The 24,595-nt window shown below is 38.1% G+C and overlaps 1 protein-coding gene across 2 annotated transcripts in view; it reads left to right on the forward strand.

Annotated features, from left to right (window-relative positions):
• ntn1a (netrin 1a) overlaps positions 1-24,595 on the forward strand; it is a 68,548-nt gene that overhangs the window by 25,044 nt on the left and 18,909 nt on the right. The window contains exons 3-5 of one of the 2 annotated variants that reach the window (XM_028444486.1): positions 8,486-8,674; positions 19,543-19,692; positions 20,928-20,987. In XM_028444486.1, the coding sequence (XP_028300287.1) occupies positions 8,486-8,674; positions 19,543-19,692; positions 20,928-20,987 (399 nt within the window). The remainder of the gene's footprint in view (positions 1-8,485; positions 8,675-19,542; positions 19,693-20,927; positions 20,988-24,595) is intronic. The other variant, XM_028444494.1, reaches the window with a different exon arrangement.

Genomic DNA, 24,595 nt, shown 5'->3' on the forward strand with positions numbered 1-24,595 from the left:
TAGTTAGACTGTTGAAAAAGGAAAGGCCTATTAGCCCCCACACGGAGACACAGGGTGAATATCTGCAGCCTTTTGCTCAGCATGGAGTGGGCAACCTGTCGATTGTATAGCTGAGCAAGTGTGATGTACATGAACCCTTCAAATTGATTTAAAATCAGCTCTGCATACAGTATTTTGATTGCAACAATACGATACGGTACGACAATATAGAAAAGAATCAAGAAATAGACTCATTTTATACTCTTTTTTAAAATAAATTTGATTAATGTGTTTGCATACGTGAATTCAGATGTCCGTTAGTTTCCTCTCATTGTCAGTCAAATTATTTCTTCTTTCATGATTCATATTTAAGTTGACAATAGTTAACTACAAGTCACATTTAAAAAAATAAGCTACACTTAAACTCAAAATCGTATATATTATATACTGTATATAATAGAACAAGTATCTCCAATAGTGCTTTCTGTGAACAAAAAATAGTCTTTCTTACCAGTCACACCATTATAGTGCAATATTCCAGTAAACAATACATTGGTTCTATCAACAAATGGTGGCAAAATTTCTCTGAAGGCCTACGTGCACATTTTAGTGAAAAAGCAGAAAAGGTTTTGGAAAAAATTGAAAAAAAAAATTTCAAAAAAAAAAAAAAAAAAATTGATACTTAGCGCGAGCATATCGATAACCGATCATGCGGGAAAATATTGCCGTATCGAGATAGCGTCACACTCCTACCTGTTTAACTCAATAACTGTAACAACACTGATTCACCCCCAACCATATTCATATATCTCACAGTTGCATATTTGTACTATTATCCCATGTTTTTTTTTTTTTGTTCAATTATTGTTTACTTACTATTCTATGTGAATTTCCCCCTATGGGGATCAATAAAGGTTTATTCTATTCTACTCTATTTTGCCTCACAATCTCTAGTAATAGGAGAATTCCCATTTAAAAACGTCTTGGTAAATTACAATTAACATTATGTATATCGAGATAAAAAACGTTTTGGTTTTTCATGTTTGTTTGATTATACTTTAAATCTATGACTTACTTTCAGTAAGTCATAAATTCATGTGGGATTTGTACTCAGTAACAAGCCACTCATCACAGGTCTTTGGCTGCATCTGTCAGATCGTGAAACATAAGAGGAACGTGGGCCTTCCCACATACGTCCTGATTGGGTTAACGTCTAGGTCTTGAACTATGACAAACAAGAAGTAAATACCAAGTTTGAATGACACAAATATGCACTGATTACAAGTTGGGAACCGCAAAACTTCTGTCGACTGGAAATTTCGTCCAAGTAATTTATCTAACTCTGCCTTTGATAATCATGTAGGATTGATGAATATTCTGCATGGTTTGCTCTTAATACTCAGTCTTCCCAGACTTTTGCTCTCAGCCTGTCTCATCTTTCCCAGTCATTCATTCTTTTATCTCCATAGAGCTTTTCCTATTTTAGCTTCCTCTCCACTCTTGAGCAATGCCTATTAAAAAATACTGAAACATGGCCATATTTGGGAGCAGCAGTGATGCAGAGTTTAGGTTGGGTCATTAGAGACAGCGTGAGGAGTGCCAGAGGGCTTAGAGAGGCTAAAGTGCTGAGGCTAATTGGCTGCAATAAAGGAATTAAATTAGCCTGATATAATCTCGGCTGTGGGCGCTTCACTTTCTCATTCATTCCCACATCCCGCCTGGTTCACTGCGGCATTCCCAGATTCTTTTTTTTCTTCCCACTATATATTTTCTACCCGAAAACCCCTAAACTCCCACTTTTTCCCGGTGTTACCATTCATTTACTGTAAAACATGAACACGCTATTTATACTTCTTAGAGTTTTTTTTTTTGCTTCTTAATTGATTAAAAAATGTTTCTTGTTTTGTTACACTAGACAGAAGTCTGAGTTGGCGCAAATTAAAACCTATTTAAGTATGACAATTATCATACTAAGCTCTGTCAGAGATGAGTGTATCGTGGAAATAAAAACATACATAAACGGGCCGAAACCAGCAAATATTGTGTAAACAATCAAATGATGGAGGCGCTCAGTGCAAGAACATAATTTTATTGAAAACAAACTATACACAGAGATAAGTATATCTGTCATCTTAAGCTTGAATATTCCCAGATAGCTGTGTTTTTGTTTGCTATTCCCCTGTCATTATCCTGCCAGGGTAAAAAGAAGCATTGTCTACATTCTTTGAAAAAATAAAGGTGCTTCGTTCCCTGAAAAATAGATACAAGTGAAATACAGTAATTGCTGTCAGTGGGTGGATCCATAAGACAATCTGTCATTAAACAAATATGAGGTACATTTTTGTTCTATGCACGTCTCTGTTATCACATCTCATCACTTTACTGATTCAAGAGTTACGATGAAGGGCTTTTAAAAAGAGGGAAATTCCTCTTTTGCTTTGGGAAAAACAGCCATACACAAGGATTTCTTTTCATCACACTTATAATCTTTTATTTATCAGGTCCAACATCTGTCCAACACTAAGAACTCTTCTGGCACGATGATAGGAAAAGCTGAGACAAATGGGAACATACGTAAAATGCCAGTGATCTATTTTTCTTTCTGTTTTTTTTTCTGTCAAGATGTTCTTTTTTAAAAAAAAAAAAAACAACCCAACTTAAAGTAGTAGAGTATTGACTATGGATTACACAATTGATCAAATTATTTTCATTTGTTTACTCATGGTAACATGATCATTCACGCTGGCTCGTAAGAAATTTCTATCTTCGTTAATAATGATACAGTAGGTCCAAATGTGCACCCCATTTTTTTTTTTTATATTGTGATGCGATGCACAATCTGGATCTGATCCAAATGAAACTTGGTGGGGTAATGGAGTAATCAATCCGACATAACCAAGTCCAATTTCATAAAGATCGGTTATTTATGAACCGAGATATGAGTTTTTGAAATCTTGCCAATAATGAGAGATTTTTTTTTTTTTTTTTCCCAAATTGATTCAGAATCCGTATATTAATCTGGATCGCCTCCAATTTTTAATGGAATCTTCCATTGGTGTTAAAATTGCGTCAAAATTCAGCAAATAAATGAAATAAACAATAAAAATATGACCACCTTTTGCAAAGCTAAACAGCAACTTTTTGCAACAAACCACGTAAAAAAAACCAAAACTAAATTGTTAGCTAATATGCAAATTCACCGGAAGTACCAACATGAATAAACATTTAGTTCTACCGTGATATTTAGAGTCAACATTTAAGATTTACATATAACATTTAGATTTAGATTTAACGTTTACATTTCATGCTGACGTTATATTTTTACGAGAAAAAAATCACACATTTCACAGGTATTGCTGTAAATCGAGTAAAAAGTAACAAAAAAAAAGTTCACATGGTTTGTTGCTCAATGTTGCAAAAAATTATTTTAGCATACGCAACTTTACAATCGGCGTCCCATAGCTCTGAACAACAACTTCCCTGCAGCTGGTCCTGCTGTTCTTTTTACGTCAGTGAATGTAGAACGACACTTATCGACTTATCATTCAGTGTTAATGTATCGTAATAATAAATCACATCACGTCATGTTTACATGATTTTTGATGAAATAAAATGAGATACATTATATTATTTTTGGACATAAAATGGCATAACCATCTCTTGTTAAAATATGATCCATTTGTTATCAGACTTATCGCTGGTATGATAAGCGTGACCTTCAGCTCTGTTTCTAATGAGCAGGGAGTCGTCCTCCTCTGTGCCGCTCTGAGGCCAAGGTCATGCAATGGAGGCTGGGAATCCAAGAAAGAAACTAATTAGCCAACTTACCAAAACACAGAGATAAGGTTCAGTGTTTCTGTGGAGCTTCGGGAAACAGAAAAGTTCCGATAAACAAATCACTCTCCAGTAACATTCTCTAGTCCACCAACCGTGAGATTAAAATGAAGCTTTTGTCGTAAAAGCTCTACTTGAGGAAGGTGTTGAAATGCCTTGAACTTTATCCAAATAATTCAGTTACGCTTGTTTTAAAGGTATCAGTTCACACTTTTTTTTTACTGCACCTGGGGGCTGTAACAGCCAGCCAGACTGAAGCAATTAGCTTGACAGAAAACAGGTTGTAAGAATTATATTGTCTTGGTTTATACTGATAATAAAATAGGATGCACCTCAAATAAATTTAAAGTGAAGGTTAAATAAAATATGCATTTCTGTTTTTGGTATTATCCTAGCCGAAGAGAAGATAAATCTGTTTGTCTGTGGGTTTTCTTTTCCCCACATTTGTATTAAAGAGGTATTTTTGTAGTTATTTTACACACTCTGCAAACTTTAAGACAGTGCTTCTCAAACGTCTTTGGCTCTAGTCCCTCTGACTCTTATTTCTGAATCCAAGTACCCCCTTATGTCCGACTACAACATTTTACTCAGAAGTCTGTGAAAAAACAACTACAGCACAAGGATGGAGTGAATGAGTGATGATAACAGACATTTAGAATAATTTTGTAAATAAGTGGCATGAAACAGTTTAGTGTCTCCTGAATAGATTTATTTCTATAGTTTATTTCCTGTCATCTCTCTCCTGATGTAGGACCATAGACTGTAAAAAGAATGGACGGGACAAGCTCCCCGGTGGAGTGAAGCATTTATTTTTAGAGTTCCCCCTGCTGACTGGCTGCAGTATAGGTCATAAACCCCGCCTCCTCAATGATAACAGATCTCTTATTTTATGTTTTTTTGGAGTTATTTGGTTGTTTCATTTGCCATTTTTTATGTTTCTCTGTTATTTTTGTGTATTTTGTTGTGATCTTGTCTATTTTTCTCTCATTTACTTTGTCTCTGTTGTCGTTCTGTGTGTTGCTGGTAATAGTAAGTATTTTTCTTTCTTAGTGCGTGTGTTTTTGGTGTCATTTTGTTGTTGTTTGTCTGTTCTTTTTATTATTCGGTATATTTTTCTCTTATTTTGTGTGTTTTTGTTGCCGTTTGGTGAGTTGCTGGTAAAATTTAGTATGATTATCATTTTTAACTAAAAATAAACATTATAAAACCCAATATGTTTAATGTTTTCATTTGTTAATTTTCCTCTCTCTCTCTCTCTCTCTCTCAAGTACCCCATGTAGTACCATTGCGTGCCCCTATTTGGGAAACACTGCTTTAAGACATCCTTTGGTCTATTTTTGTGTCCAGGAAATGTATGTTTTTTTGAACTGGAAAAAAGTAAGGCTTGATATTTCTTTACGTCACCTTTTAGGATGAGAACCAAAAAAAAAAATAGAATAAATAATTGTGTTGTTTTCTAAGTTTCCCACTGAAAATCTTCTTTAAATGACCAACAAGTGTTATACAATGCTGTGTGAGTCCCAATGGCGCCATTAAAACACATAATGATTCAAGTTGAACAATTATGACAGTTTCATTTATAACAGGCTGATATTAATGTTGTTTCTTTAGAGCTGAAGGATGTGTGGAATCATTAAGAATGAAGTTGTTCTTAGCAGTTCCTAATGATACAATAACATACTATTCACAAACACAAAAAAATCCACAATAAACATTCATTTTAAGCTCGTTTACTGCCTTCGCTACAGTATAACCAACCATGCCCTTAAGCAACATGGCTTTATTCCAGCTGAGGCTGAGCAGCTCCTTTGTGGTGTAATGAAGACAAATCTAGTGGTTCTATGATGAGCACTGATCCGGTAACAATTGAATTGTTTCGACTGTGATTCCTGTCACCTGTATGTAAACTCTGAGGAGACTCTATGAGCTTTACCCTGAAGCTGTATTCAGTGATGATTAATGGATTGTTCAATAGCCTTCCAAACGGAAGAAAACGGTTATTCAGCTCAGATATACAAAAAGGATACACGGTGGTTAAAAGGAAAGTGAACTGATAGAGTTTTAATACCCACACATACCCATTAAAAGCAGAATCTTGATTTTTCAGCCATTAAATGCAGAATTTGGTTATTTTAGGCAAATCCAGTGCAAGAGGAAAGTAAAAATTTGAAAAAAAAAACATTACTTTTGGCTTTAGACAGCAGGTTTGCTTTGCGTTGGCTACAAAAAAAAAAAAAAAAAAAAAAAACGAAATTTGTTTAATTAATGTACAACATTCAAAAATCATACAAAACACTTACACGTACACAAAACACATGAAAATGTGAATCTAGCTTTGTATCTTTAAACAAAAATTTCAATGGAGGATAAAAGGCATGAAAGTCTGGAAGAAAACAAAAAAAAAAAGGAAACGTTTTTGTGTGTGCGCGTGCGTGCGTGTGTGTGTTTTTTACAAAATAAAATGAGGTCTCTAGAGGCTAGATGGAGGGAATCATTCTCAGAGGGCTGGAATGGATGAATGGAGACACACTTGTGAGGTTTTTTTGTGTTAAGTTGTGTTTCTCTAAAACAGAAACTGATCATCCAACCACGGAAAACCATTAAACCGTGCTGTGATTAATAATGTATTAGTGTGTAGTGGAGGCAGGGGTGTTGGACCATGTCTCCAACGGCCGACCTTAATGAAGCTGTGTGTTTCTTCCTTATGCTGCTGCAAGAGTGTCATGAATAAAGATCAGTGGGCGAATTGAACTCAGTATGGGCAACTCTGTTCATCAGTAAACAAGAAGCAGAGATAGATCTTGGATGAGCTCACTGTGCTGTGCATGTTGTGGAGGGATGCTAGTATTAGTCTTTTGCTCTCAGGACGCACAGAAAGGAAATGGAAAAGGAGGAAGAGAAAAGTCAAACTGAAGAGCAGCAAAGAGAGGGAATAGTTGGAGTGCATACGTAGATAATCTCGGGTGTATTTTTGTTTTTGTTGTTGTGTATATTTTTTCTGTATTTTCTGTAGTCGTCTTGCATGTTTTCAAAGTAATTATGTGTATTTTTATTGTCAATTTGTGTATTTTTTTTGTCCCTTTGCATGTTTTTCTGTAATTATATTTTTTTGTGTGTTATGAGTAATTTGGTGTCATTTTGTGTTTTTGGAGTCATTTTTGTGCATTTTTGGAGTCGTCCTCTATGTTTTGGACTGGTTTTGTTTTCTTTTCTGTAATTTTTTGTCTTTTTTGTGCAATTTAATTGTCCTTTTGTGTATTTTTTGTACTTTCGTTTTTTTCATTTTGTGAATTTGCTGCTTTTTGATGTGCTTTTCTGTAATTTTGTGCATTCACTATTGGAACTGGACAAAATTAGACAGATGGCCACATGTAGACCCCATGCTGCCAGTTGCCCATATCAGTACTATTGGTCTCATTTCCAGGGCAATCTTGTATTTTGATAAAACCACTTACAGTATGTAAAATTTGAAGAGGCTAGTAAGTTATTCCCATTTATGCAGTTACTCTACTATTTGCTAAGGGTGGAAAAAACAATTGATTTTACGATTTATCGCGATTTTTTAGGTGCTGATTTGAATAATCGATTTTTCACATTTTTGTGGCCGACCAACAAGTGAGTGCAAACACGAGGAAGACTTGAGTCAGGGACCAGAGCCAGCACGTGGCCATCAAAGATGCATCTGAGTCAGCAGAGAGAAGCAGCCTGTGGCTCTGGCTGAAGAGGAACGATACCTCTTGGGCCCCCCAATAGCGGGTTGGGGTATGCGGTCGGCACAGGCTTGGCTCTGGGGGGCAAATTGTGATAATCGTCACTGTAGAATCGCATTACTTGTAAAATCAGAATCGCAATTTATCGGCACCCAAGAATCGGGACAAAAGGGTATCGTCTCAGCCCTATTGCCTCATTCTATGATTTAATGCTAATTTGTTACTCTTTATATTAATATTTTGAGTGTATCGACACCAACAAAAGCAACTGTGCACCATCAACCATAAAGTAATCATGATCAGGTCATCACGTTTGTGGGGTAGATTAAATGCTATGACAATGGCCATGTACATGGTACTTTATATTGCCGTGGATCAGTGGTAGAGTGTGTCACCCCAAAACCAAAGGGTTGGTGATTCGAATCCCACTCTATCCCAGTCATTGTCGTTGTGTCCTTGGGCCAGGCACTTTTCCTCATATAAATGGGTTTGAATTGTGCATTAATGTTGGTGGTGTTTAGAGGGGCCGTTGGTGTGAATTGGCTACAATGTAGCTTACCACCCCTGGCAAGAGTGAATAATGTTTTTTGTAAAACGCTTTGAGTTTCATTGAAAATACTGCTATATAAATCCAAGCCATTATTATTATTATTATTATTGTTATTATTATTATTATTATTATTATTATTATTATTATTATTATTATTAGTGTTCACATTTCTCTTCACTTATTCATCCATCCATCTGATGCATCTAGCCAATTTATGAAGACAATAACAGACACACATAAGTATTAATTAATAAACTCAATTAAAGCAGGCTTATACATGAACACTGATTGAACACTGGATGTTTGCTTTTTTATGTCTTTGCGTTGTCTCTCCTTATTATTTCAATACAAACATAAATACTATTTCAGTGTAATTTTAATCTGTCTGCACCCTGGTGTGTTTTTTCCACAGCGTGTAATTGCAATCTCCACGCCCGAAGGTGTCGTTTCAACATGGAGCTCTACAAACTTTCAGGGAGGAAGAGTGGAGGAGTCTGCCTCAACTGTCGCCATAACACCGCTGGGCGCCACTGCCATTACTGCAAAGAGGGTTACTATAGAGACCTGTCGAAGCCCATCTCACACAGGAAGGCCTGCAAAGGTACGCCCACTCATAATCAGAGGTGTAAAGAATACTGATATATCCTACACTCAAGTAGAAGTACTGTTGTTTGATTTAAATTCTACTCAAGTACAAGTAACTCATTCATAAAATACTCAAGTACAAGTAAAATATATCTCAGTTAAATACTACTCAAAGTAAAAGTTACTAGTTACTCTCGTCCCTCACGTTTATCTTTGGTAATAAATCTTGCCACGGTTCCCTTACATACAGTAAACATGTATAAACTTAAAAAGGAAGAGACCAAATCTTGTACATTTGGAACAGTTTTCCACAAAGGCATCTGTATAAAATAAAAGGTTTATCAAAATGTACAATCATTTTTTAGAAGAATATAATACCAATAAATTCAATTCAAAATAAAACTATTTTCAGGCTCTCCGTATAGATACATTTATGAACTCTCAAACAGTTCCATAAATGTGTCATGTGGGTAACAACATAATAGGTAGAAACTCCAACATGAACCCAAGAAAGTAACTGGACGTTGGTCAGAAATGGCGCGACTAAGAACATTATGTTAAATGACCATGAAACGGAAATAAAATAATAATCACGAAAAATTATAATTTACTCGTTTGGGTGTAGAAATGTAACTAATTACTTTACTTCCTTTAAACCGTACTTAAGTACAAATACAATTACTGATTTAGAAATACATTTTAAAAAGTACAATTATCCATGAAAGCAACTTAATTAATTTCACCTCTGCTGTTAATCCACTGTGATTCAATGAAGTGAGAGCTTGATTTGCTTTCAGCGTGGTCTCTATTGGACAATCATGTCCCAGATGTTTCATTATGCTTACATGCAAAATGTAAGACGTGAAACTTGTATAGTTTATCTAATCAGAACTGTGTTTAAACTTCAGAGACACATTTCACTGCAGCTACTACTGAAGCTGCTGATACGATATGAAACAGTTTGAGATGAATTACAGGAAGTAGGGGGAGTCTGCAGTCTTCACATTCCTGACTCAGTCTCACCCTCATCTCTTCCCATCAGATGAGTTGAGGGTCTTTTGGGATTGCAGAGGTCGTGGTTGTATGGGTGGGTTGGACCGCGTGCTCCCTCATCGACACTGTTATTTGGCTTAGTTAGAGGTGGAGCAAGGGGATGACAGGACGAGCACAACAAACTGAGCCAAGGTGTGAAGTGATCCCTGTGCAGGTCAAAGACAAATGGAGAATCCCGTCAGATCAGTCAAAGAGCTGCGAGACCGGGGCAGGGCAAACAGCACCAAGTCAGGATCAGAGGAATGGCAGGAGGGTGAAAGATAGGAGGGAGAGATGATGGCTAATAAGAAGAGGAAGAGAGGAGGAGGACAAGGAAACACGCCCCTACACAGGTGTGCACACCGCTGAGTGAATGGGCTGCCATCAGCCCTTACCGTGGCTAATAAGGGTCAAAGAAAGGGAGACAGAGGGAGAGGTGAGGGTAACTGAAAAGAGAGAGCGTATGTTTTCTCACCTCTCCTTTAGCTGCAGGCAAAGATAACAGGAGCAGAATCCCTGTGCAAACAAGCCCAGAGACACACACAGAAACAAACGCATACCTGTTGGAGGCTTTCACAGCACTTACTACCAAAGGCGGTCCGTAAGGGACTATCACCTACGTGCTGACAGGTTAGGCCTGAGTTTTCCTATGTCATTCACCAGTAGGTAAATAAATAAACATAGCCATCAATCAATTTAACTCCATCGCTCTGAGGTTTGAAGTATCTCTGTTACATCTTTCATTCACTGCGGGATAGAAGCGCGTTTTTTTTCCACGATGGCTTTCATTTACTGTATTTTTTATTTTTTTTTCATTGCAAACAAGCATTGGTCTAAACTGAAGTCACATGTTCAAAACTCTTAACGCGGCCTGCAAAACAGAAGTCCATGTGGATTAAACTGTGAACCACTTTTCATTGCTTTCACACAAAATACATTCAGTGACCACAGTCACCAGAATTCAGTCATTAGTTCACCACCTTCAAAACACTAAACTTTTACAGCACATTTTTCAAATGCTAACCCACTTTGTTCAAAACAGTTAATAACACAATCAAAACAGAATGATGGGGAAAAACATGGGGAATGTCTGCTGCAGCCACATTGAAAGCTACAGTATTGAGTTCAAAAATATTAAAATATTGACATGGACAATAAATACTAAAAATATGCAATCTAAAGGAAGGTCCTGAAGCACAAACGCTCTTGATTACTCTAAACTGCTGCATTCCTGAATCAGTCTTGTTGCACTATATTACAGCATATACAATCATTTAGAACCATCAAAGTGCAAATATCTCATTGTATAATAAAAATACTGATTTACCTGACAAAAATCATTCAAACTTGAAAGATGAGATGAAATTTACGCAATGCTCTTTGTTGTCAGTATTTTGTGTTTCCAAAGTGAGATTATTTGCTTGTGTTGTGGTTGAATGAGCTTCTTTTGAGACGTGTATGAAGTGTTTGTTGGTTAAACTGTTGAGCTGAGATGCATGAGGGACATGCAGACTGTGTTAAGAGACTTCAGTTTCAACCGATGCTTGTTAGCAATAGGAAAAAGAACTGTAACTATAAGCCTGTGACTCATAGAACAGATGCTTCTGATGAAACATTTCTGTCCTCGATCACTACCTGCAGCTCTTCTTCCGACATGTCAAAGGCCGCACGCTAAACATTCAACTAAACGTCACACCCAGACCCAGCTTTTATTTCACTCTTAAAATGAAGCCACCATCTGAACAACAAGAGTTCCCGTTCGGCTTGTCCACTAATTAATAACAAAGTGCCTAACAAATACACAGATCTGCTTCCACCGCCTCCAGTCACCCATGAGCAATGTTTCCTAAACAGACTCGAACACCTTCCGTGGCTTTGGGCTCATTCTCCTGTCTGCCAGGAATGCAAACACACATTCATCACGACAGGACGTTGTGTATCATTAACCCCTATCCTCTAGTGTGTGTGTGTGTGTGTGCGTGTGTGTGTGTGTGTGCGTGCGTGCGTGCGTGTGTGTGGCCCATTGTGCAGATTGAATCCCTCTATTGTTGTTTCTTCTCGTGCGTCCACGTTTTGATACTCTCCTTCATCATCTCCAAACTCTCTCTAATTCAACCTTTTTTTTGACGAACAAAAAAAAAAATGGACATTGAGGTTTATAAAAACCCGATATCTGATATTAACCGATATTTTGGCTGATATATAAAATAAGAACATTGATATACACAGGATATATACTGTACATGAGCACACTTTTTTTTAATTCAAGACAGAAAAAGCAAAACACTACTAAACAAAAATAAAGAACTTTCAACATAAGGACTGTAAAGCCACTAATGAATAAGAAAAGACAAACTTGTGCAATCTGTATTTCCATAAATGTAAAAAAAAAGAAATATATATATATATATATATATATAAATGAAAAAGCTAAATGTAACTGTAAAAGATGAACTACTGACTTTTCCCAATGTTGTAATTTTGTAATCATTACTGCTGATTTAAAAGTGGCAGCATTTAACGCAGGAAGCACAGAGCGACAGGATTTCCATGTAGCAAAAAAGTTAATACATCTGTTCCATATTATAGCCCAACCGATTAATGCGTCGGGCTATTGGCTGATATTGATCAATCAGCGATAGCTAAAATCAGCCAGATGAATTGCTGCAGGCCCTAGTTAAGATATCATCAAATAGGAACAAGATGGGTTTGAGATTCTATAATAGCAGTGATTTCTCACCTATTACGACAAACTGAAATGAGAAAACTTTACTGGTGATGAGGATTGTCATATGTCTTTACCCACTATCCATTAGTATCCGTTATTTATGAGAACATGATTTGCGCTTCATATAACATGTCGGCTGATGTTTTATAACTCTGTTGTTTGAAGATAATGACGGTCCCTGAGGATCAAACTCATGACATCACCTACACAGGGCAGTTGTTTCTCCTTGACTCGTTGCTGCCTCTCCGAGACCTGGAGTATAAACAGATTTCATCATTGTTTATAAAATTGTCCGTTTACCCACATGGCTTGGTTCACTTGAACATGAAATTTGCCAGAGTTAAGCACGTCCTGCATCCCCCAGCACGGTGTAATAACTAGAAAACACTGTCCAACGACTTCAGTTCTTCAGTTACATCAGGAGAAACTCTAAACAAGATCTGTGGAAATTACCCAAAAATGACAAAGGATACAATACCCCAACTGTGTGCTCTGCCAATTAAAACACTTTCGCAAACCAAATTTGTCAAATTACTGACAAAATCTTCAAAGATGTGTGTCATTTTTATTACATCTCTTTTTTTCTCTCTCACAGCTTGTTAAATAACTCAGCACACTCACACATCTTTCCCTCTCTCCTTCTCTGGATTTGACACCAAATGCTGTCAAAACCTTTTCTCATCCAAGTTCTCTCAGGTTTACAACATTATAACTCAAGATAATTCAATGAAACTCAAACCACAGAACTAATTTCTGTCCGCACCTCAAACCAGGGGCCCTGCGAGCCAAGTGACAGCACAATTAAGAAGTATAGTTATTTAATGAACTAAAAGAGACAGCCTGTTGCTGTGTGGCTTTTGGAAGCAATCTGAAGAGGGCAACCCATTTAACAGACGCATGAGTTTACGGTTATACGTGAGGATTCACACGATCTTCTCCAAACACTTGGAGGGTGTTTCCTGAACAAGATGAATGGAGAAAAATTGATAAATGGATGCAGAGCCTATTTGTATGTGTTCTCGAACAATGAATGATGACAGAAACAAACCAATGTACTGATATGGCTAATGGTTAGCATTACATTGCAGAATATAAAGGTTTGAGGCCTGTTTGCCCTAATCTCCTTTCTGGAGTTTTCAGTGTGTTTATCCTGCAGGCTGAGCCTTAATCCTGCATGGATCTGCTTCAGTACCAAGGGCCAGAATATTACCACTAGATACTTCCAATGCCAAATGTCATCATTATGTTAAAAAAACATAAATTTGGGTGCCTATTATATTACTTTGCTGCTTTCAAATTGATGTTTTTCCAGTCTTTGTTGGTGGTAACTATCTTATGTGTTCTGGACAGTGACGGGCCGTAAACACTAGGGTTGGGTAGGCAAGGCGTTGCAAATCGAGACCACCAATGTCAACACCAATGACAATTCCATATGTTTTGGCTGGCAAGTGTTAATCTAACAAAATCAACATTGTAAAACACCATGAAAGAAACATAAACAATATATTTAATATAGCCTCCATACTCTCCCAACAAGATATATCTCATGACACAGCAGTGCATGCATTGTTTTAGTTTGAAACACAGAAACATGGAAAAAATGGCAACAACAACAACTCGGAACAGCATCAGTGAGGCTCATCCACAAAGCAATTCCTTCCTTTTGTACCATTCACTGTGAAAAGTACAAACAATTTTCTGACCTTACCTTTGCTGAAGCTCTGGTAGCTCAGGTGTTGGTCTCCCATCTTTTAAAAGCTGTCATTTTTCCTCAAAAGAAAGTTTCTCTATCGTCTCTAGTGCTGTCATCATGACTGTAGTGTTGTCCCGCCCACTAGCTAGAGAACGTAGCAGCGACCACGCTTCATCAATGCACTAATGCACTCTGAACGTACGTACAGTATAGCATTTAGCATAGCACGGTTACATCCAAAGGCAGCGTCGAGAGCTGCCTTTTTACGTAAGTGGTTTTGATCTTGGGGAACTGACTGCGTATGCGCAAACACATAAAAACACGCAATGGGGCCAGAGGCAGAGCGTCAATGGGCTTTTGGGAGAGGGTGTGGCCTCCTCCTGCGTTACAGCGGAGACTGTGCAGCGATGTTCAGTCATTTGGGCTATAAAAAGCACAAAATGCTGACACTTTCAAACTTATAGGTACTGTAGGCTATCGGAAATGGAAAAATAAATGATTTATAATTATATTATAATTAAAACAAATAATCAAAATATCAGTTCACCCTTGGGTAGGCACTGCCTACCTTGCTTACCCTGACTGCACGTCAGGGTAATGGTGACTTATTTTTGTCAAATTTACAACGTAATTAAATAAACTAAGCGCCATCCTGTTAGAACTAATAACCTGTTAAATTTGGTTTTACACATGTCTCTTGGTTTAAATGCATGTTTGTAAAGCAAGTCAACTCACGAAGGCCTTGTCCTTGCTGGACCGACCGAAACAAAGAGTGTGGTTTAATGACCAGAAACCTGCTTGTCTTTGAATGACACAGTTAGGTTTATTTAATAAAGATTTGTCATTGTAATTTCAATCGTCCTCCGCCTATCACAACCGATTAGTTTGGAAATATAAACAAGACAGAGTGCAAGATGTCAGCATTAAATGTATTTTCTACAAAGGAGTTACAAAACTAGTATAATGTCCTAGTAGCAGTCTTTCTTTTCTCTTCAAAGGCACCTTCAGAAGAGCATAAACCTGATTATATTAGACGGCAGACTTGGGTAGGTTGGTTTATTCTCACTGGCATATAATAGTAGGCACAAGTCAAGCTAAGTGGGAGAGAGAGAGAGAGGGAAGTCCCCAAAATGTCTTACATTATGCTTGACTGAAAGTCTCTCTTTTCTCTTTAATCAAAACCAATATTTTCCTCAACAGAATCGAGGCAGTCAACAAATCCTTTAAAGATAAAAGAAAAATCAAGATATTTCCATCACAGACGATTAAATCTGTTTTTGAAATTCCTTTATACACATCAGGCATGCCTGCTCCCCAGCGTGAGCATGTCTCAGTTTCAATTTCTTGTTCAATGGTCCGACTCCTTATATCTCACAAAGCCATCTGGAGTGAGCCGAGCACGCTGCCACTTGACCATTTAAGTGGACACACACTTAAAAGCCGAATCTCCCTCACACCTCTGGAGTAAGTCGCTCTTCCAGTCAACAGGTGTGTCACACAGCGAGAGCGTCCAATAAATTGTGGTCTGACAGGACAGCAGGTCATTCAGCTCAAAGGAAGACGAGGAGAAGGAGAAGGGGGAAGAGGAGGAGGTGGAGGCGGAGGGTTCCCCACATGTGCGCCATGTGCTGTGCACCTTGATTTACTGGCAGCCTTCAAGCCCTGAGATGTGGTTATGGGGATATGCTCTTAAAAAACCAAACCTGAGGTCTCTGAAGCACCAATCGGCAACTGGCTTTACTCTCCTGTGCTTCAAAGTCTCCTGACATGCTCCGAAATTTACAGGCTCGCAGACGTGCCGGACTGGCCTCCACGCCGTTTATTAGGCTTCCTGCGGCTGTTTCTGTGTATGTGCACAGTGCATGTATGTGTGTGCATGAGTGGCTGTGTGCTGTTTCCCTGATCGAGCACACCAGGGCAATGAAAGCGATGACAGATTGGTCTGATAAAGCCACTAATAGGTAAACACATGTTCAGAGGTTCTCTGAGGCTGATAAGTTGGTCTAACAGCTCAGGTACTCACGCACTGATAAGAGGAGCAACAGAAGCTGCAACGGAGGAAACAGGCAGTAGAGATAAAAGAGGGAGTGAGTCTGTGAGGTGAGAGCAGGGACCCCGCCAAAACAAAAGCTTAACAATGGATTTCAGGCCAGGAGTATAAAGTTTTGTTACAGTAGTTTACTTGGGAAAAAAAACTATGAAGCATCTCCCAAAGCATTGTTCTTCCCACAAGTGTAAACATTTACAGACTGATTTCTAAATTGTATATTTTAGCAACATTTTTTGACAGGATGACCCGCTAGGATGCGCTTGATTCCAATCTGGTTTTGAAAAAAAAAAAAAAAAACAGCACAGCAGTATTACAGCGACATGATTTAACAAAGGCTCTGGATCGCAGAGAATACGGTGTTTTTTTTTATTGATTTGTCGAAAGCGTTTGACACAGTAAAAACCCTACATCACATTGACTTGTCACATTGCCCCCTCTCTATCCAACAGAACACAATGTGTTCAGGTGGCTGAACTACCTCTTCTTTTCTGGACATTATCAAAGGGGTACCCCAAGGTTCAGTGCTAGGAGCCATTATATTTTCATATATTGTTCTATGTTATATAAACAATTTCTGCGTAATGATACACATAATGATGATAATAACAGAAAAAAAACAAGCTCATGGTTTTCGCTCATACAAGGTGCTACCACAGAACATTACAAGTATTTTAACATCCAAACAAAAAACCTATGGAGCATGTATCAAATAACAAGTGCTTCAGTTTTTTCCTAGATCAGGAGCTTTCATTTAGAGCCCGTACAAATAATTTGGCCATCAAACTTTGGGTTAAGCTTGGGTTCTTTTTCAGAATGAGAACCTGCTTCTTCCTCAGAGTCACAATAAATTAATGACAGCGACATTTTGGCCCATTCTTGACTATGAGGACGTGTCATCTATATGACAGTTTTTCATTGGGCACTAAGATTTGTCACTGGCTGTAGTTGTGAATTGTATATAAAACCAAATGCTCTTGGTGAGTTATGTTGATATATTTCAAAATACTTCTTCTAATGAAGGAATTCGGACCCTTTGATGGTGACAACCTCTCATGGTGAAGCATGTCTGAATGTACACAGGTTGAAAACATGTAATTAAATGAGTTGAAAATTATTATCTTTCTCTGTCTCTGGTGTCTTTTACAGGAGGAAACGGGCTTGTAACTGGAGGGTCATTGGTTCATAACCACTATGGGCCAACATTGTGAAATATTGGCCACGGTTACTAGATGTTTTTTTAAAAAAAACTAGATGTTTTTTTAGTAAAGTGGTCCTCCCTGACCACTTTTCTTCTCGTCTTGTCATCAATTTTGGACGGACATATTGTTCTTGGTAAAGTCACTGTTGTGCCATATTTTCTCCAATTGATGATGACTGTTTTCACTGTGTTCCATGTTATATTGAATTCCATGGAAATGCTTTTGTACCATTCAAAATCATTCCAAAAATCATTTGGAATTAAAGTGCTCTGCTTCATGTTGACATGGTAATAGTAATTCCGAATTGAGGTTTACATGGAAAACATGTTTATTCGGCTTTATTTAATTCTGCTTTAGGTCTGGAGGTTGGGAAGGCTGGACAGGGGGCGAACGTGATGTATCACATCTATCTGGAAAAACACACAACAAACCTATTATTGTCGACTGTAACACAGAAGACCACACATGAGAACTGTTTTCACCTTTATTTTGATTGTAGTTTTGAAGCAACAGCTCAACAATAACACAAGGGAGATAGGAACTAATTACCGGTATAAAAAAAGCCCAGTAAAACTCCGGAAAACAAAAACCAGGAATAAATATTTTCTCCCTGGTAAAGACAGTAGCTCTAACAACTGGTACAATGATAAACTTAGTGATATTACAGCCTGTGAATGCAGTACGGGGACGCATTTATTCCATCTATGGGTTTTAGTATCACCCGTCCGATGAAGCCTGTTCCGTTTGCCGATGTCCGCACGTTTATGTCTCCGTTCATCCACTTTTTTATTATATCCACGTATTTTAAGGCTCTTATTAAATAAATAGTCACGGCTCTAGTTTGGGCCGCCATCTTGGATTATGTAGTCACCAACGCGTCATTGCGGCAAGTCGCACATGCGCAGGGCGACCGGAATTAACTTAAAGAGTAATTGAGTGTTTACAAGATAGAGGAATTATTTAATTCGGAATTAAAATTGGAATAAACCAGTCACCTAATTCGGATTTAAGTTTAATTCTGAATTCAATAAACATTAGGAATTAAGTGTTTACAACGCCAGTTTAAAGAGGAATTAACTTTTATTTTGCTTTAAAGAGGAATTTCAACACAAGTCCCTTAACCCTAACTGCTTCCAGGTCATCATTACAAATGTTCTCAATCACTTAACTGGTTAAATAAATGTAAAATAACTTCAAAATAAACACAAATGTAAATGTATCAATCAAATTATTTTTTTCTAGAGAATGTGGCATGTGAAGGTTTCATCACCTTTTTTTTAGGTTTTTCAGAGACACGTTTGTCTCAGTGTACAAGCAGATTTAAAGACAAGCCCTTGAATGTGTTTACTGGTGAACACATAAATAAAGCCCTTATCGGTCACTTTTTAGGGATTTGGTTTTGCAGATGTATAAATGTACTGCTGTATCAATGAGACAGCATTTATAGGGAAACTTGCTTTACTTCTTATAACCTGAAGTAGATTAATCTTAAAAACTTGCAGACAACTATTAAAACTCACTGGTTTTCAACCTGGCAGTGAAATGAATTAGGGGCTTGGATTAGAGTGAGCAATTGCAAAAATGATTACATTCCTGGAGCATGTGTGTTTGATAGACCCCCCAGTTTGGGAGGAAGTGTGACAGACGTTTCAGGCTGACGTTCAAAGCACGACATTAATCAGTGCCAGGCTCGTAGGATTATCCGCCATTATTTTATCATTTGGTAAACATGCTGAAGCTTTTTATTTACCTCACACATACAGCTGCTAAAGAGAGATCAAATAGTTGTAGGAGCGCCAATGCCAAACCAACACATTTACATGAGCAGCCACACAACCACAAACAATCCCATTTGGGATTGGAGAGGATGTTGAGGGTGTAGTGATGCAGCTTGAACATGAGCTGTCTTTGGGTTTGGAAGATGTGTCACTGTCTCACACATGATGCAGCACTTCCCTCACAGTCAGTGTTGTATTGAACCTGAATGGAGCTCGTCTCACTGTGCACCACCGAGAATCGCTCACGACTCACCGCCCTCCGATGTTGCCTCACTGTTGCTGTGTACGCACTTGCACTCTGTGGATAATGTGTTTGTGTACCACCATGTGTGTGTTTGTACGTATATGTAAGCATGCGCGTGTTCACTCATGGTTCCTCTTTTTCTTCCTCTTTTTCCTCACAGCATGTGATTGCCATCCTGTGGGTGCTGCTGGCAAAACCTGTAACCAAACCACAGGACAATGTCCATGTAAAGACGGCGTCACTGGTATTACATGCAACCGCTGTGCTAAGGGGTACCAGCAGAGCCGCTCGCCCATTGCACCCTGCATAAGTATGTGGAACCAGCATTTACAGTAACACAAGTTCTTGCCTCAGACCTTCTTCCTTTCTTTGAGCAGGAGGGGCAAACACGAACTGGACTTTCTGATTATGAAGTTCTTTCTCCTTGATATGAAGCTCAGAGCGCGCGCTGTAGCAGCTAAACTATAAGAGCGCTCCTGGTTTTCTCAACCAAGGAATCTGCTCGAACAAATAAACACGGCATTAAACTGAACCTCAGCTTCACACCAGGGCCGTATCTCTTTCTTGTTGGTCTCAATAATTGCTAGTATGGTTTTTAAGCTGTTAACACAATTAATCCAAGAATGTGGAGGTCGACGTGAGGTATGATTTGTGGTAAACTACAAAATAATGCTATTGACCAATATCTATCTATCATCTATCTATCCATCCATCTATCTTGTTTGTTAGGAAGTAAAGTGCAATTAGAATCCGGTTTTGGATTTGATTCTTTCGATCTTTCCAACACTCTTAACACTTCTTAAACTCTTGCACACCTGTAATCACCCCTATTGCACACCGTATCTCTCAGTGTGTCTGTCAGCCCTTTTCTTTCCTCATGTCTTTGATTTATCTCTGTGGTTAGTATTTCTTGATGAGGCTCTTCTCCTCCTGTGAACAACATGAAAAGGTACTATTTACAGTGTGTATGCTATACCTTTAGTTGCCATACTTCTCTTTAGATCTGATAAGAAGGATGTTACCCATGCATTCGGATCTGAGCTTACACACACACACACACGTACACACATGCCTGCACAAACTGTGACCACAGCAGAGGAAGAATCAAGTCTCTTGATATCTGTCAGCTCTGCTGTTGCTCATTTCTCAGGAATTAGTCTGAGGAGGAAGTTGAAGCTTAGACTAAACAATTCATTTTGAAACACCTGAATAAATGAAAAATACAACAGCTGGAGAAAGCAGGTTTAGTTGATTTTGAGCCCCAAAATGCATTAAAATTGGTTCTCACTGCTATCAAGTGAGAAACGTCAGATTATTTCAATAAATCTGTGTATATGCATTGTTTGTTTTTGTTCTTTTGCTTTAACTCTTCCTTCCCCATAACATTTTCTACATTTTTTTCCATTCTATTTGACAATTATTATGATTTTTATTGTTTAAACAATCACACTCAGGCATTGAAACAAAGAAACAACAAACAAAGAAATGAAACATCATATTTATGTCCATTTTCCTGTGTGTGTGTTTTTTTTTTTTTTCTTGGAGCAGAGATTCCTGCTGCACCTCCTACGACCCCATCCAGCAGCAGCACGGAGGAGCCATCCGGTGAGTACTGCTGAGAGCCGCACATCTCATCTTTTATGGATATTTATCTGTTCTGCAGCGCACAAAGTACATATGTGTCCTAAAGGAAAGGATGTGCAGGGAATTATGGAAGTAAGATTAAGTGGATTTTCCCCCTCGGTTCAGCCTCACTAACCTCACATATTCTGTGCAGTCGAAGCACAGACTGTTGAGTAAATTGGATCCCATTGGCCTTTCTCCTTCTTACTGGTGATCCATGAATATGAAATGCTTTTGCAGCATCTCTGGCCTGGAATGAGCCTCTTTTAATCTCTCAACCTTTCACAATTGATCAGTCTAACTATGCAGCAATGGTGTTGTATCTAATCTAGTGCTGGGAGCTTGTGGTTGGTTTGATTGGATGAATTGGATGATTGATTCTTTTCCAACCATTTAATTGGAGAGCGAGGTCGATGGAGGGAATAAACGAAAATATGAATTACTGTAATACTGGCTTTTAAGACTTCTTTTCAGCTTTGTTGATGTAATTTTTTGGACTTTTCAGGTTGCAGTTAAAAGGAATATTGTTTTACTCCTTACAAATACGCTTAAATAGTTAGATAATAAAACATCCAACCTGGAAAAATTGAGTCATCTGCCCATATAATGTGTTTCTTCTGTCTTCACCATGAAGTTGTGCAGGTATGTGGGCATATGTGTGTTAGAGGCTCCCGTTAAGCTTGTCAGAGCCCTGAAATCTGAAATGTTCCCCTCTCCACTCAGATTGACGGCTCCGCCCGGACATTGCTGGTCTTTAACCCTCCTCCATCTCCTCTCTTTTCTCTCAGCTTTTTCAGCTTCCTTTTGCTCTCTTCAACCTTTATGGTCGCTGTTGGTTTCACGCTTTGTCTTCACATAACACCATGGGTGGTGCTAACAGAATATTTGGAGCTTTGCCTGGCCTCACAAAAACATGCAGTTATATAGGGAAACTTTCTTACGATCACAGTGGAGAAATATTAGTGAAGAAATTAAATTATTATTAACATATGTGAGGAATATGTTTTGCATTAGCTATTGCACTTTTTGAATACATTTTGAATTTATGCTAGTTTAAAAAATTGTTTTTAGGTAGTATGGCATCCCACGTATACATGTTTTCTTTCTTCTTTTCATTGCTTTAAACCATCCTAATAAGATCCGCGGGAATTAGTCTTTACTTTCTATCAAACATTTATATCAGTGGTTCTCAAACTTTGTTTTGGCTCAAGTACCCCCTTTTTCTTATTTATGAACCCAAGTAACCCCTCTGTCCAGATAAAACATTTTGCTCAGAATACAATTGAAAAACAACTATAGAGCATAATAATGGAATGAATGAGTGATTTTAAATAATCATATTTTGTAAATAAGTGGAATGAAACAGTATTTAGTGCTTCCTGAATAGATTTATTTCTACAGATTTGATTATTTCTGGTCATCTCCAACCTGGTGTGGGACCAAGCTCTAATCAAGATTATTTTCATCATCTTTATTATGTTTCATTTTCTATCCATCATTTTTAACAAAAAATACATAGTTTAAAATCCACATATTTTTAATGCCTTTATTTATTCATTTTTTACTGTCTCTCAAGTGCCCCCTATAGTGTCATCGTGTACCAAAATTTGAGAAACACTGATTTATAGAATAGAAGCATTAATGAGTAAAAAAAAAAAAAAAAACAGACTGTACAAGATGAGATTCAGTAATAATAACATAATTGTATTACTTTTATTATCATTTATAATAATACATTTAATTGGTATCATGTTTTTACTGATCAATATCACAAAGTGGTTAGTAATAATTTAATACATCTATGAAAAGAAAAAAAAAAGTTGTAAAAGTGTCATTTACAATCAGTAAACCATAGAGGCAGGAATGTAAACATCTGGACAAAGATTGACAAACTAATGGCATGAAACGTTCATTGAGAACTTGGGTTGGTAGGTGTGTGTGTGTGTGCGTGTGTGTGTGTGTGGCGGTTGACAGCTGGGGGACAGGTGTCATTCATGAAGCAGAGCAGAGTTGGTGTGGGTCTGCTAGAGAGTGTGAGGGTTGAGGTTGTAAGGGAGAAGATGGAGTGGATATTAATTTGTCTCCCGCACCCCCCCCCCCCCCCTTCTTCGACCACACGGAGGGCTGGAATGCATGGAGAATACCTCTGATGGTGTGGCCCAGACAAAACACACATTGTGGTGGTAGGTCATGGATGGTGTAAGTGGCCCCTCCCCCCTGGCCGTGACAGAGACGTCTACACGGCAACAAAATGTGGTGGAGATTAACTGTTGATGACCTGTGATGGGTGCTCTGGCCTGTCAGATTACAACAGGATGTGAAAGTAACTAATGATGATGACGAGCAGGAGAGTAGGAATGATGAAGATAATCCTCATAAGGGGTAACAACAAGGTCCAGTTGTTTGCACTGTAAGTTGTGTTGCGTATGTGCAATTGTGTCTGTGTGGGGTTGCGTGAGGCTGGAAGTGATCAGAATCCGTGTCGGAACCCTTCTTAGATTTTTTTGAACGTGAGTCTTTCATCACATGCGTCACATGTCAGACTTCATCACTCTCGTTAGTGACTTCAGCCTGAGATTTTATTGCAATGTGTCACTACATGAAAGAGTGAGAGAATGTATAATGATAACAGACGGAAATCCTTTTTTTTATTTTATTTATTATTATGGTTATATGGCACAGTTTAAAATACAACGAAACATAATAATATCAACAGTGGACAGACATTAACAGATTTAAAGGCATGACAGGGAAAACCCAAAAAAAAAACCCTCAAGGGGCTTAAAGAAGAGGGCTAATAATAATAATAATAATAATAATAATAATAATAATAATAAAACAAAGGCGAGACAGCAAAACTTTGAAATGGAACAGAAAACAGGAAAAAGAAAAACATTGCCATCAAAATCAAGGGGGTATGCCAAGAATCTAGATTACCTCTTATCGCGCTAACTTCCAGGATTTTATTCCTGTGCGCTGGACTACAAAGCTCACTGAAGATGAATCACTATGGCAACTAGTCTTTCACAGCTAACCTGGTCCCGACCAAGTTTTTCACAAGCTTAACTATTAGCTAGCGATAAAGTCCCGCCTCCTAACCAATCAGATCTCTTAGAAAACAAGCTGTCCAATGAAAGGTGATGTGTGATCACTGATGTGATGCTGACCATAGACTGTGTTTTTGGTCTGAATTATGAATTTTAATTCTTCAGATTTTTAAATTTAACCGATCAGGTTATGAAATGGATCAGATCTGATAGCGAGTATAAAAGCTCCACCTCCTGCACTACTGTTGCTTTTCCCTGTCGTCATGGATTTATATTCATTATATTTAAGATCATAAGCTGTTCCTTCTGTGAAGACGCTCTGACAATTTTCTCCATTGATTGGTCAGACGCTGCAGTCTCCACCCCTTTCACGTGAGCGCGCATGTACGAGGGTGAAATCACTTGGCCTAAATTAGCATGTTTTTGATCAACGTTCGTAGTCCAGCACACATCTGGAAAGGAATGTTTGGTTAGTTCAAGCCAGCTAACGGAGCTTAATCCCATCTAGATTCGTAGCACACCCCCTCAAAGTCGAGCAAAAAC

This window comes from Gouania willdenowi, chromosome 1, assembly GCF_900634775.1.
Source record: "Gouania willdenowi chromosome 1, fGouWil2.1, whole genome shotgun sequence".
Taxonomy (NCBI): domain Eukaryota; kingdom Metazoa; phylum Chordata; class Actinopteri; order Blenniiformes; family Gobiesocidae; genus Gouania; species Gouania willdenowi.